Raw genomic sequence first — 14,046 nt, forward strand, 5'->3', positions numbered from 1 at the left:
CCCAGAGCTGCGATGAGTCAGGATTTAGCAAAGCTTTGCAAACAGCACGTAGGGGATGGAGAGAGAAGGAGAGGGAGACGGAGAGGGGATAGACACAGGCAGACGAGGGCGAGAGCGCCAGGGAATAGGAGTGGGTGTGCAGGATAAACAATTCCAGTCACTCCAGGCTCATTAATTATTTTCATTCAAATCAGAAAATCTTGTAGGGGTTTGGGGAGCCGTAAATCGAACCACAGAACCTGTAACTCTTCCCTTTCCCCTTTTCCCCCTCGGGCCTACTGAGAATAGAGCATATGAGTGCAGTGACTGCAAAAACACTGCAGCACATCAGGGCAGCTTCCAGGACCAGGGCGCGTAGCCCTCCTCTTTTCTCCAGGGGCAAAATGAGGTGAAGGTAGCTCTGGTACCCACAGCTCTCTTTCCCAGCCGCACATGCGGGGGAAGGCATCTCCGAATCTTGACTGGCGCTGGGAACCGGTGTTAAAAACAGGGGTCACTCAGTCACATCACCCTGGAGAGATCCTTCCATTTCCTGAAGAAGGAAAGAGGGAGAAGTAAAATGACTCCACGCCCGACTTCTTTTCCCCTTTCACCGCTCAGTTCTGCTAGCGGGGTCGGGAATGGCAGTAGGGTTGTGATGCTGGCCATCACACCCAGGTTGCGAAGCTCGGCCTCTGTTGCAGGCTCCCCTGCCCTTGGGACCGACCTCCCTCAGCCTTCTCCTCACGTAATCTAGAGGAGGAGAGGCTTGATCAGCATGTTTGATCCTCTTTCCCTTCACTTCCTTCTCCTTCCCCCACCACGCTGTTCTCACCTTTTCTTCTTCCTGCCTTTTCTGACGGATTTTATTTGCCTCCACCCGCTCATCTTGCTCAAATAATTCCTTGTCGAGGCGTTGCAGGTGTGGCAGCAGGACCAGGACCTCCAGACGGTAATTGGGTTCATCAGAGCACGGATTGTCCAACAACACCAGTGCCTGCAGCATGGGCAGGACCTGCAGTTTTGCCACCTCCTGAAGGTTACTGATCTCATTGTTCCTGAAGAAGAAGCAGCACAGAGAGCAGGGGAGAGACATGTGTAAGTAGTGAGATCCCTTCGGAACAGTAAGCTGACAAGACAGACAAAGCTAAACTTAGCATCATGATAGACCTTAGACCACAGACCTGTGATCTAAGATCCAGATCTGTCTGCAGCTCCCCAGACTGAGGGACAAAAAGGACATCTCCTCTGGATGGATTTCTCTGTGCTCAAACAGTCCATTGAATTGTGTGATATCGCCATTGCCTTGTATGGCAAATGCCGAGAAGTAAAGGGCACTTGCTGTCATGTCCAGGATACAGAGGACACACTTAGAGGCATCCAAAGGAGTTATGGCAGGGAATAAAAAGTATGAGGTGGGGTGTGAGACTGACTGGAGAGGCAGATCTTTTCTGAGAAGCCCAGGAAAGGCCCTGGCTGTTACACTCCTAGGCAGCTGAGTGCTGAACACCAGTTAAGGACAGTAAAAATCAACCCATCCCCATCAGGTCTTCAACTTCCAAAGCAAGCAGAAAATCCTAAAGATCTAAATGGGAGTACAGCCTGATGAAGGGGCCTCTGGTCCCAACACAGAGCAGGGAGGACCCACCGTAGATTGAGGTACTGCAGGCACTTCATGCTACTACAGAATCCATCCAGGGTCTCAAGCTGGTTGTCACGCAGGTGCAGAGCCGCCAGCTGCCCTAGTCCCTCAAGGCCTTCAAGGCTCCGAATGGTGTTCTGGGCCTGAGCACCAGGGGGGCAGGAAGAGAGAAGGAAAAAGGGGACACACAGGAGAGGAAATAGCAGTTATTTCTGGCCTTTAAAGCTCTTTCTAACCTTCAGACTCCCTACCACTCACAACACAGCCTTCTCTGAAGCTAGATCAAGATGCTCATGGTCTTGGCTAAATGGGTTCTAAGCGTTCAGATTCAAGGACCAAAAGAAGCACGGACCTGAGCCTGAAACAGGCGTATTTAAAAAAAAAACACCAGCCCCTCTCAGTCACATAGTCCATGTAGTCCAGGGATCTTCCAGTGTCAGCTGCTTCTCTTGTGGGGGAAATCTGCTACCAAGAAGTCTCTCTTCTACTCCTCTAGGAGCAGAAGCAGGCTGTGTGTTCCTAAGAGAGGTTGCAGGGGGATGGGGGTTGTTGGTTGGTTTAATTTTAAGCTTTTCCAGATATAATTGTTGTTATCCACCCGCAGGTGTACCTTCTTGCAACAAATCTGACAACAATCATACGGCAGGAAGAACGCGTCCTATCGGTTCAAAATTCCCCACCATTGAATTTCATTCATTTCACTGTGATGTGAGTTATGAGACTGGGAAATACGAAGTGCTGAATTTCAGCAGTAGTTTCACAGCAGGATTTGGGCTGGAAAAGACCATTAGAGGTCTGCAGCCCAAGCCTGGGCTCACCGCAGTGCTAGCCCCAACGCTAGGTCCGGCTGCTCACCGCCTTGTGCAGCCAGGTTTGGAACATCCCTGGTAACTACAACCTCCCCGCCACGTTCTGCAGCCTGGAGTTGAGCAGGGCTTCGCTTGCGGTTGTGGCTCAGGGCTGCAGTCTCTAAGGATGCAGATACCTGAACGGGAAGCAGGGAGAGAGGTGTTGATGTGCTCTCTGTTCCTTGTTGGTACCCAGGCAGTGACGTGGCCAATGCCTGAGACTCATAAAAGGGGCACAGGCTGAACTGGTGGGATAGGAGAACAGTTTAGGACTGGGTCACTCAGGAAAAGGACATTTTGTAGAAAAGGAGGACTCTAATGGAAAGTGGACAAGGAAAAGCCTGGACCAGCTGGGCCAAGTAAAGAGGGTAACACAAGGACAAAAAGAGGAAAGTTGGAGATGTAGTGAAGGTTGTGTGAACAGATTTAACAACCAGAAAGGACTAGTAAATTGTACCTCAGAGGAAATCAGGAGCTGGTGTGAGAAATAGGGTGGGGAGCTTACAGACCGCTGCTCTGTAAAATGAATAGTAACCTCCCATCACCCTCACTTTCTTCATTACTTCAGCGTGAATAGTTTTAATGGCTCTGGCCCTGCAAGCACTAACAGCGCAATGCAGAATGGATTCTTTTCAGGCTTGTTCCCCCCCCCCCCCAAATCAAATAACATTCTGTATGCCACCTTTAATGAAATGATCACATCGTCACCTTATCTTAGATACCAGTTCTTCACATAGAAGTAATGCCACCATTTCTTATGGAAAGCTACTATAATATGTTCCCCATGGTTCCCTCTCCCCTTCCTGCACGCCTGGCCTTGCTCTAGCTAGCCTTTGACACCACTGCTGCACGATGACCAGGAACTAACACAGCCCTACTGACAGCAGCGATCCTCAAACCGATACAAGTGCCACATGGTACGCAGCCAGCTCGTAGTCTTCCTGATAGTAGGTGTAACTGTTTTAATGCTAAATTTCATCTGCAACTATGTCATACAAATTTGGTTCAGTTCCTTTAAATTTAACGCTTTGTCTCGAACCCCGTCCTTGAGGCATCAGATACATCTTACCCATCAAGTAATAGTAACATCTTTATAGAGAAAGCAAAGCACTACAGGGAGAGGTCCCCCTCCAAAATGATTTAGTGAGCAGGTGGACATGAGAGACAGGTTCAAGCCCCAAAGATTCCTGAGAAATGAGTCATTTGTTCTAGTTTTAATAATCACGTCTTGCAATTTGCCCGCTTCATCTGTGCAGCTCAGAAATTCCTCAGTCATGCCAGGAACCTACTCTAAATATAGGTGCTCTGTTTGCTTCCCTCCAGTCATTCACTAAAGTGACGGGTTTTACTTTGAAATTCTGTATTGTATCTAGTGACTTATCCACTTCATCCCTTCTTCCAGCACCTCTAGTCCTAAAATCTGTTTTCTACCAGAAAATTGCAGGCAATCTCAGCAAGCAATCTCCTCTGTGTTTTCTGCCAGGGAGTCTTGATGAAAAGAAACCATATAGCTTTTCAAAGCCTTTATCATCTTTAATTGCTTTTTAAGAGGCAGTGACTCAGGACACCTATGCAGTCTTCGCAAGCTGTAGCACTGTGTGATGCATAGGACTAAGCCATACATACTTTCTTCGCTTGCCTCTCTAGGAGTAAATGTTTCCTGAAGCAATTGTTGATGGTACTAGGAAATTGCTTCTCCTATCTTAGTTTCACTGCGATATTCAATCAGTTTCTTTTTTGGCAGCTGAAGGTGTGAATCATATAATTGTGCTGGTTTTAAACCAGTATTTGATTAGGCTCATCAGGGAGGAGAAAGAGGCATCGCCTCCCCCTGTCACCCAGAGCAAACCGGTTGCTTTCCCCACTGACCTCCGGGAGTCCAGGGACACACCGAATACAGGCTGGCCTAACACTGCCAGAAGAGAATACCGCTGTCCTGTAGGATGCCAGGAGGGTAGCACCAGACGCACTGAACATTGCCAACTCCTCTGCTCTCTGCAGAGGAATTACTGGTCAGCGGCTATTTTGCACTATTGGGGCAGACAGCATAGAAGGAGCTACCCCAAAGAAGTGATTTTGTCTCTTTAGCGCTCTGAAATCTGTTCCTCTCTCGGCCTGAGACGATTGAACTGAACGGGCTAGCATGAAAATTATGCTGCTTTGAAGGGGACAGCATCTCCCTTCCTCCCACTGACTGGAGGTGCCAGGCTCTGCAGCAGCTCTGTCCCACTCCCCTAGCTGGCTGATCCCTTACCAGATAGAGGTTCCTGAGCTTGGGAAGATTGAGCCCTGCTGTGCTCTCTAGCATGTTTCCTCGCAGCTCCAGGATTTGCAGGCTGAACAATTGGCCGTGACTCAGGCCCAGTGCTGTCTGGATTTTATTTCCTGAGTGCCAGAGGAGGAAGAAATGAGAGAGTTAATCCCACCCAAAGAGAGTGTCCTATGGGCACAAGAATGAAGAGAGGTGATCTGCATCACCTTTCAGGCTGAGGTTGGCTAAGCGGGGGTGAGTAATGCCCTCCATATCCTTGATGCGGTTGTGAGCAAAGCTGATGATCTGGAGGTAGGGCAGCTCCTGCATGCAGGCACTGGTAAGCAGGTTCCCATCCACCTTCAGCCAAAGCAGGTGGGTTAGGCCACTCAGCGGAGACAAATCTTGCAGCTTGTTCTCTGACAAATCCACGTACCGCAGGTGAATGAAACATTCGAGGAGGCTGATATCTGTCAAGCCCCTGTGGGAGAGAGGATGTGAATAAAACGTCTCGCATATTTCCCCCTGCTACCAGCTTTCAGTTTGCTCCTTGCCACTACTAGAGGGAGGGCATCCTCCTCTCCCACTTCCCTGCTGTCCTAGGAAGCCTTGCTGGAGAGAAGGAAGAAAAAGGCAGACGTTAGGGAGAGGCAAAACAGTCTGTAAACAAGGCTGAATGGTAAGATTGGAACTGCTTTCCTGGCACAGGGAGTACTGATTCCCATTGAACTGTATCTGTCAGAAGAGGGCAGAACCAGAGCAGAAAAGGGGGTAAGTTTGAGGGGGTGGGTCTGTTAGACAGTAGTGGCAACACCAAGGACTCTGTGGAAGGACTTTCCTAGTGGGAAAAAGCTGGTTGAGATACCCGTGAGGCTGATGAAAGACACAGTCTTCCTGAGGCCTGTTAGTTAGGTCTAGGGTTATGTGAGTGTACTGATGGGGCTAAGGCTCCAAAGCTGTCCCCAGGCCACTGTGGCACTGTACTTCCAAGTGCATGCCTTAAAGGTTAGCAGTTAACAGGAGAGATGCTTAATGGATATTTCTCAAAGTGACTGTGGGGAGGTCACCCTGTTCAGGTCCCCCTAGGAGACCACAGTCCAGAGCGACAGGCAGGCTCCCCTCAGTCTAGGGGGACACTGATGTTCCCACCGGCGTGCCTGGCTACGGTGGAGGCAGTCCCCAGCTCAGGGCTGGGGATGGGCAAGCTATGTGGAGGCACAGACTGGAAGCCAGAGAGCTGGAGAACATGGCTCTCTGGAAACGCTCCGGCCCCACACAGCCGGTCACCAGTGGCCTTACCGCACAGCTGCTCCGTGGCTACATAGATGCCACGGGGAGGAGGAGGAGGCCTTCTCCTGGGGCGGGTGTTGCACACTCACTTGTATTTGGCTTCCAATTTCACATAGGCGTGGGCCAGGCCATTGCCGGTCTTACAGAGGAGAGAGAGGCCTTCCTTCACGACCTCCTCCGTCAGGGGACACGGGGCCAGCACCTGGGAGAGAAGGAGAGAGCACAACGCCAGCGCTGGCCTAACCACAGCCAGAGGGTGCGGAGACCGCCTCCCTCACCTGTTCTTCCTCCTCCTCCTCCTCCTCCTCCTGCAGGCTGTACTCGTCCCCCTCCGGCTCCTCGCCCTCCATCCCCACAGGCCCCGCCGAGGGAGCTCCCTCAGGCCCGGCGGCCGCCGCCACCTTGGGCTGCACGGGCCGCGGCGCCCCGCTGCCATGGAAACCGAGGGGCGGGGGGAGGAGGAGGAGGAGGAGGCGGGGCCCGGCGCCGCTGCCATAGCAACCGCGCTGAGCGACAGCGCCGGGGCGGGGCGGGGCGTTGTTGCTTCCCGCGCTGGGCAGGCGGGGTCGCTGCTTCAGCCTCAGGCGCGCAGGCCTCGTCCTCCGGGCTTTCTCTGAGAGAGCCCTTCCCTCACCAGAGTTGTCCTTGTCCCCCGACTCTGGGCCTTTCTGCGCCCTCATACGGGGCAAATATGAGAGCCAAAGTCTCGTCAGATCTGAGTAAACCACCCCCCCCAAAAAAAAAAAAAACCACCTGAAAAAACCAACCCCGATGACTTCTGGTATTTCACAGGCAGTGTTCCGGTTAGCACATCCTGCCGCCAGCGCTCGGCTTCCCACAGCAACGCGGGCGCCGCTAATTTGCCGTTCATCGGCCATCCAAGCTCCCCGTGGTTTCTTTTTTGCATCATCCCGCCGGTCGTACTCCTCCCAGCTGACCGCTGGTGTCAGCTTGCGGCTCCGACTGCAACGGCTTGTCATTTTTGGTATTAAATTCCACGTGGAAAGCTCAGACCGTGTCTCGCCTTCATCAGAAGCGCTTTGTGAGCCCACCCTGCCGTCCCAAGCGCTCCCGGCCCTTCCTAGCTGGGCGACATCTGCAGTTACTAGGAGCGTATCCAGAAAAATGAAGGATCATTTCGGTGGGAAGGGACCACTGGAGGTCGTCCTGTCCACCCCAAAGCTCAAAAACGGGGCCGGCTTCGAAGTCAGGCTGGGCTGCACAGGGTGCTGGTCACTCAGGTGGTGAATATCTCCGAGGATATTCCCTCTGGTAAACGTTTAATTAACACGTTGAGCAGAATTAGGCTCGGGCTCTGCATGAAACCTCCCACAATGTGATTTCCCGGGTGCCACGAAGCGGTTTTTGGGGTACGGTGTCCATGTCTGCTGCGGGTGACGCCGCTTCAGCCCTCTCCTGCAGGCAGACGCCATCAGTGCCTGCCCGGCTTTGGGACCCGTGGGTGGCTGTGCCCCCGTCGGCTGCCGAGCGGAGCCGGGTGTTTACCGGCCGGGAATGCTGCTCGGAGCTGACGGCCGCCGGTGCTTTGCGGTTAGTGCCGAAGTCCAAGGCCCTACTCCCTTTCCCGCCGGTGCACTTTGCTCCTTCGCAGCCCCCGGGGAACATCAAGTGTTAGATAAGCTGGTCCAAGCTGAGCCATGATGTGGTTTTCCACTACAGCCCCTGCAAAAAAAAAAAACCAACCCTCTACGCATAAAGCACTCTAGCTCCTCTTGCTTTTGCTTTCCAAGGCTTTAAGAAGCCCTTCAGCAAATCGGTGCTGGAGGAAAAGCAATGACATGCTTTTCTTCCCATCCCTTGTCCCTTTATGCTGAAGAACGGGTAGAAGTCGCGTGTGCCTCTAGGCACATGTTTTATATGGTCTTACAACAGGAACATACGGCTCAGTTGCCTTGTTTCTAGATGACCAAAGAACTTAGAAGAAACATTATATGAGGAAACCTGAATCTTTAAAAGAAAGAAATTTTATGCAGGTTATATACTAAAAAAAAACAAAGATCCCAAACCTAACTATACTGATCATTAAGGAGTTTATGTTCTAAAAGCTCATCTGCGCACCGGGAGACGGCAGCGGGGGGACACCCCAAAGCGCACCCTGCCGGGGTGCTCCCAGGCCCACCCCAGGAGCCATCGGCCCGTCTCCAGGAGCACAGGGGCACGACGGCAGGCGGGAACCCGAAATAAGAAAGGGACACCCTGCCAGGGCTGTCCCGGCCCCAGAGCACCTCTAGGGCTGGGGGGGTCACTGCGTTCAGGGGACACACGATGGGACGCAGGGGCAGAGCGTTTGGGCGTTGCACGGGACTCTCTAGGGGAAGACCCAAGGGCAGGGTTTGGGTGATTTGTGGGGGATCAGGTGTGGGAGAACGGAGGGATACGGGAATAAAAAGGGCCGGTTGCGTCTCAGTGGTTTGTGATGGTTTGGCCGTGCCCCACGCCTGATCAGCGCAGCCCGTCCCGTCTTCTCGTTAACCTCCTTTCGCGCTTTGCCCCGGGCGAGGGACTCTCGTTACCCCGTGCGGGGGGTCTGGGGGGGTCTGGGTGCCAGCGGCTGGGACCGGTGCCCGCGGGGCAGCCCCTGGCGTGGGCGCAGGCAGGCGGGCGAGCGCGTGAGCGGCAGCGAGGGTGCAGCTGGGCCAGCCGGCGCGGGGGCCTGGGGGAGAGGAGAAGAGGCTGGGGGACCTGGGGGTCCCTGGGGGTGAGACCACCACAGGGGAGCTGGCTATGGGGGACCAGGGGGACTGAGAGACTGGGATTGAGGGGCAGCTGCTGGCCACTGCCTGAGCCCAGCTGCTGGAGGGACCTACGCTGTACATATGTGTGTGTACTACATATTTATAAAAATAGACACATATATATATGCATGCTCACTAGCCAGAGGAGGGGGTGGGATGAGGCCACTGGTGCTGTGTTCATGCGAGTGCTCTGTGTGGCCATCCGTGTATATATGTGGTGTATATGCATATTTGTGTGTGGGTGCCTACTGGGAATACAAGCTCAGCCTAGCTACGGGTTGGGGCTGAGGACATGGAGCCGCAGCAGCCTTTCTCGGGCTGTCGCATCTGGCACAATGCATTTTTCCCAGCAGCAACCTGTTTTAAGATCTAACCACTACAATTCGCAGTGAGGATCTGGCAGTAGTTCCACTCCACGGAGCTGTGGTGCTGCCAGAAAGCAGACAAAAAGAAGAAAAACAAGATCTGGCATTCCTGCTGATGCAGAAATTGTTTTCCATGAGTTTATTCCTCATTAAACAAATGCTTTCATGCCTCTCTATTCTCCTCAAAGCAGCAAGATCAATGCTCAGTTCCCATCTGGGTTTTTTTTTCCTATGTAGGTCACTCTCCTGGGCTCTTGCCTAGCTCTGTGGGCAGGGCTGGGCAGGAGCTGGAACCAACAGTGGAGCTGCAGCCCGTGGCTGATCCCTGTGAGTGATCCTGTCTACCCACTGCCGGCAGCCTTAGGCACAGTCCATGTCCCTATCGAGTCACCACTGCTCTGGTCATGCCCACCCCAATGCCTTGAGGCACCACACTACGGTCATGCCCCAGCAACCTCTCAGAAACACTTACTCTGGTTATACAAACCACAGAACCTTCAGGAATTTTTTTTTTTTTTTTTTTTTTTGCCTTTGAAGCATCCTCCTCTCCATGCACCAAGAGCCAGTAGCTGTCATCTCTGTGCCGCAGCCAGGCTCTCCCTTCTCAGGCCATCTCACATCCTTCCCTGTTTGATGGGCTTGCTTCCATCACAAGAGATTCCCCGCCATCCTGCTCCTACGCCAGGCAACCCACCACCCTGGGCTTCGTAACAGCAGTTACCCCACTGTGACCCATGGCTGCCTTCACCGCTATTTTAGGGCAGGCTGGCCCGCCGCACTGGCAGCTGCCCCAGGTCTGGCAGCAGCTCCTTCCCGAAAGGTTCCTGCTGAGGAATGGGCAGGGTGGGGACCAGACTTCTGTTCCCAGCTGGGAAGGAGATACCGCCTGAAGGGCCAGGGACTCTCCTCTCCCAGTCCCTTCTTCCAGCAGCACTGTAACAGAGTAGGAGGACCCGCAGCATTAGCGCGTTTCCTGAGATTTTCTCCTCCTTGGTCCCTCACCTCCTGCCTTTCATCCCTCAGGCGATGCTGGCAGGGCGATACACAAACAGCTGGAGCACCAGGGGAGGAATATGCCGCAACTGCAAAAACTACCGCAGACCAGAAACATGAAATGGGAGAGGATCTCTCAGCTCTGCATTAACAGACTGAGTGCCCCTTTGCATGTCTGCTCCATACCAGAGCACTGCCTATAGGCTCCCAAGGATACACTGCCTCACAGCCAAGCTCCTCCTTATGAGGCACTTCCTTTTTCACTACCCTAAAAATCTCCCAGCTGGTGCAGCGGCTGGGAAATAACATCCAGTCTCGCTTTCTCACCCATCAGCACACAGCTGGAAGCAGCCAGCAAGCACAGCCTCAGCACATGGCCTAAAAACCTTCCCTGCATAGGGGGAGCTGCTCTGCTCCGTATTTAATGAGCAGCAAAGTCAATTACCAGTCCTCACAGGCAAAGACCAGGGATGAGCACGTTACCAAGCATGCCTGCAAAGATCAGCTCACTAGTGGAATGGCCAGGTGCTCCAGCAGCTACTGGAATAGATGCACACAAATCATGCTGGGGCCCAAAGAGGAGCTGTAACTGGAGAGGAGCAAGATGCTCAGGGCATGCTGCAGGTGAAACCTATGATAGCAAGATACAGGTTGAACCTGTGCAACACCTACCAGGGCAACAGTGGGCCCTCAAAAAACCCAACCAACCAACCAAAAAAACCAAACCAAACAACCCCACACTATCCTCTCTGCAACCAGCTACCTCCAGAAGTAGCAAATTCTGTACTCTGCTTTTCCCCAGTTGCTTCTGAATAAGATCCAGGACACACCTTTGCTTTTTTCTTTTTTTCATTTATTGTTCAGTACGGGAAACAGGTGAGGTAAGACATCTCACAAAGGTCTAAGCTGACAGGCTCCTTGCTGACGGAGCTGAGGGATGCAAGAGAGTGTAGTTCCTTTTTCCTTCCCCCAGCACCAGTGGCCCCCTCTCCCTGCAGCACTGCAGAGAAAGGGGGAGGTACTGGCCAGGTTGACTGTGGGCTCTTACAGGTCAAGAGCTGACCAAGGATTTTGCCAATTCAGAGAGGAGGCTGTCAAGGCTCTGCCAGGACAGGCTCCCACTAACAGGACTCCAACATGGTGGTGGGGGTTAGCAGCACAGCTAGAACAATGACCGTGGAGGGGGAAAGCCTCAGAGGAGGCCTCTGTACTGAGACATGTGCAATGAAAGGTCCCTTCTTGCTTCCGTTTCTCGCTCTGAACCACAAGGGACTGCTCCTCACAGGCTTCTTCAGTGTTTGGCATTGATAATATCCACAAACTCTGGCTTGAGAGAAGCTCCACCAACAAGGAAGCCATCCACATCATGCTGAGAGGCCAGCTCCTTACAGTTGCTGCCAGTGACTGAACCTAAGGAGGGAGCAGTATTTTAAGGTCAGATGCGGCCAGCTCTAGAAAATGCAGCCAGGGCAAAGGTAAGACCTGCAAGGTACTAGCCACCTCTTACTATGCAGACAGTAAGACTGTCTCCCATTTACCCAAACAAGCTAGTAGGTGGCTCTTCATGCTCTGATGGTCTCGGGTTTCCTCACCAGCAGAGCATGCTGTACAACTGCAGCAACAAGCAGAGAAACTAAGCACTTCCTGCACTGGAAAGGGACTTCAAACTCGTTTACCTCCATAGATGATCCTAGTTGACTGAGCAACAGCATCAGACACGTGGCTTTTCAGCCACCCCCTCAGCTTCTCATGAACTTCCTGAGCCTGCAATGGAACAGAAAGAATCCCACTGAGGGCTGAGCATTCCAAAGAGAAGGGAGAATCTCTTTGAGAGAATCTTTAGAGATTCTCTACATCTTTAGCGATTCTCTACATCTTTAGCCTTTAGAGAAAATCTTCAAGAAGATCTCTTCAGTGGGAAGGGTCAGTTGGCCATTTAGTCAGCCACCTTTCACCTGCTCATACCTGTTGGGGAGTTGCAGTTTTACCAGTTCCAATAGCCCAAACTGGCTCATAGGCAAGAACCACTTTACTCCAGTCCTTCACGTTATCTGGGGAGGAGGGAGAAGGTATAGGTAAGCACAGTACCCCATATTGGGAAGGGTAGAGCTGGAGAACTTTCTGGAACATGCAGGGCTTTTATTAACATGACCACGTTAATACTGTGCATGAACTTTCACAGCAATGTATCTGCAAGCCTTACAAGGAAGGCCAGGATGGCCATTTCCCAAACATCCAAAGCACCCGTTTTCTTCCCTTACCAGCAATGGCCTTGGTCTGTTCAAAAACCACCTTCTCTGTTATGCCAGCTTCTCTCTCATCCAGCTTCTCTCCAATGCAGGCAATGACTCCAAGGCCCTCAGCTAGAGCATGAGCCACCTTCTGCCCAATCAACTGGGAATGGAAAAGAAACAAGGCAACCAGTAAGTCAGACCTAGTCCTGTGGTCATATTTTAACTGCTCACCCCTTCAGCCTTTGCAGGCACATCTGAGCTGGACCATCTCGCCATTCCAGGGTCGCTCACCTCATCAGACTCTCCAAAAACATGCCTTCGCTCTGAGTGGCCCAGGATCACCCACGCAGCACCAATATCTTTGATCATTGCTGGGCTGTGGAGAAAGGAGATGACTTGCAACCTCTGGAGGAAATTCACATCCCGGAGGCACCCTGGCTTTCCTCTCCTCTGCGGGCTCACCTGATCTCTCCTGTGAAAGCACCCTTCGGTACCTTGTAACAGTTCTGCGCCGCAACTCCGATCTTCGCGTCGAGCTTCTGCCGGGCAAAGTCAAGGTAGATGGAGGGGGCTCCACAAACCACCTCTGGAAGGCAGAGAAGGCGGGTTACCCTCGAGACAGGCGAAGGGCAGAAACCGTACCCGGCCACCGACCCCAAATCCCAGCCCGGAGAGCTCATCCCTCTCTCTCCCCTCCCCCGCTCCCGGGAAGGTGCCCTCGCTGACATTTGGGGGACCCTCGGCAGCAGGAATATCCCCGCTATCCGATGACTCGGCGGGAGGGAGGGAGGAAGCCCTTTCCAGTGGGCAGACAGGTGACACCGGGTCCCTCGGCCGGTTCACACGGGTCCCTTGGAACGGGACCAGCTGAGAGACCGGCCGAGAATCCCGACCCGCTGCCCGGGGTCGTGGGGGGGGGACGACGGGGCAGCACCGGGTTACACCCGGGGCTGTAACCGGGCACGGCAGGGAGGCAGGGGCACGGTCTCACCGCCCACCCTGGCAGCGCAGCTCGGCTGAAACGCGGCGCTCCGCACCCGCCCCCCCCTCCCCCGGTACCGGCCGTGAGGCGGGACCGGGAGCACACGGGGCGGAGGCGGGGGGGGGGGGGGGGGGGCAAGGCCGAGGGAGAGCCGCGGGGCCCAGGGAGACGGGTGGCCGGGGAGGGGGCTCGGCAGCGGCGACACCGGGGCCACCCGCTCCCACCGGGGCCTGCCACCGGGGGTGGGGGGGGAGGCTCGGCCTCCTCCCGGGGGCCGGCCGCACGTGTCCGCCGGGCCGGCGGCCCCGGATCCGGTTTCGCGGGTATATTTAGCCCCCGCGGCCGGGTTATATTTAGGCCCCCGCCGCCCTCTGACATTTGCCGCTCCCCCGCCCGGTGCCCGGTCCCCGGTGCCGCCAGGCCGCCAGGCGCCGCGCGGGACGTGCGCTACGTGCTGCCGCGCCCTCACCGGTGTCGGCGGAAAGCTTGGCGCCGTTCAGCGTGTGGATGAGCTCGCCCAGGCTCTTCTTGTCGCCGTTCATCTTCCAGTTACCCCCCACGAAGAACTTCCTGGGCGCCATGGCGGGAGCGGGCCGGGAGCCGGTACCGGACGAAACGACGCGAAGGTCAACGGCGGCGCCCGCTTTTATCGCCCGAAGCACCGCCTCCTCCGCTGGCCCCGCCCCCAGCAGACCCCGCCCCTTCC

General features: G+C 54.2%; 2 protein-coding genes across 3 annotated transcripts; both read right to left on the bottom strand.

Annotated features, from left to right (window-relative positions):
- Nucleotides 1-168: 168 nt before the first annotated feature.
- LRRC23 (leucine rich repeat containing 23) lies at nt 169-7,543 on the bottom strand. Of its 2 annotated transcripts, none has more exons than XM_041124922.1 (7): nt 6,778-7,543; nt 6,100-6,212; nt 4,948-5,201; nt 4,724-4,854; nt 1,628-1,764; nt 815-1,037; nt 169-532 (listed from the first exon to the last, which is right to left on the bottom strand). In XM_041124922.1, the coding sequence occupies exons 1-7, from the start codon at nt 6,988-6,990 to the stop codon at nt 494-496; spliced, it is 1,110 nt and encodes a 369-aa protein (XP_040980856.1). In that variant the 5' UTR covers nt 6,991-7,543; the 3' UTR covers nt 169-493. The 2 variants fall into 2 exon arrangements, with proteins under 2 accessions (XP_040980856.1, XP_029876201.1); XM_030020341.2 differs by lacking the exon at nt 6,778-7,543 and adding an exon at nt 6,289-6,426.
- A 3,412-nt stretch (nt 7,544-10,955) lies between these two features.
- On the bottom strand, nt 10,956-14,046 carry TPI1 (triosephosphate isomerase 1). The gene is made up of 7 exons (XM_030020694.2): nt 13,810-14,046; nt 12,821-12,944; nt 12,650-12,734; nt 12,386-12,518; nt 12,090-12,175; nt 11,801-11,888; nt 10,956-11,534 (listed from the first exon to the last, which is right to left on the bottom strand). The coding sequence occupies exons 1-7, from the start codon at nt 13,919-13,921 to the stop codon at nt 11,416-11,418; spliced, it is 747 nt and encodes a 248-aa protein (XP_029876554.1). The 5' UTR covers nt 13,922-14,046; the 3' UTR covers nt 10,956-11,415.

This window comes from Aquila chrysaetos, chromosome 7 (assembly GCF_900496995.4).
Source record: "Aquila chrysaetos chrysaetos chromosome 7, bAquChr1.4, whole genome shotgun sequence".
NCBI lineage: Eukaryota > Metazoa > Chordata > Aves > Accipitriformes > Accipitridae > Aquila > Aquila chrysaetos.

Bases quoted from the DNA above. Each gene is read 5' to 3' on its own strand.
- LRRC23 (XM_041124922.1), bottom strand. From the start codon at position 6,990: ATGACAAGCCGTTGCAGTCGGAGCCGCAAGCTGACACCAGCGGTCAGC. The intron at 6,213-6,777 runs GTTGGTTTTTTC...CTTCTCTCCCAG, and splicing joins AAATACCAGAAGTCATCGGG to GTGCTGGCCCCGTGTCCCCT. The intron at 533-814 runs GTGAGAACAGCG...TTCCTTCTTCAG, and splicing joins AAAGGCAGGAAGAAGAAAAG to GAAATGGAAGGATCTCTCCA.
- TPI1 (XM_030020694.2), bottom strand. From the start codon at position 13,921: ATGGCGCCCAGGAAGTTCTTCGTGGGGGGTAACTGGAAGATGAACGGC. The intron at 12,176-12,385 runs GTAAGGGAAGAA...CCTCCTCCCCAG, and splicing joins ACAGACCAAGGCCATTGCTG to ATAACGTGAAGGACTGGAGT. The intron at 11,889-12,089 runs GTATGAGCAGGT...GTTCCATTGCAG, and splicing joins AAACTGCAACTCCCCAACAG to GCTCAGGAAGTTCATGAGAA.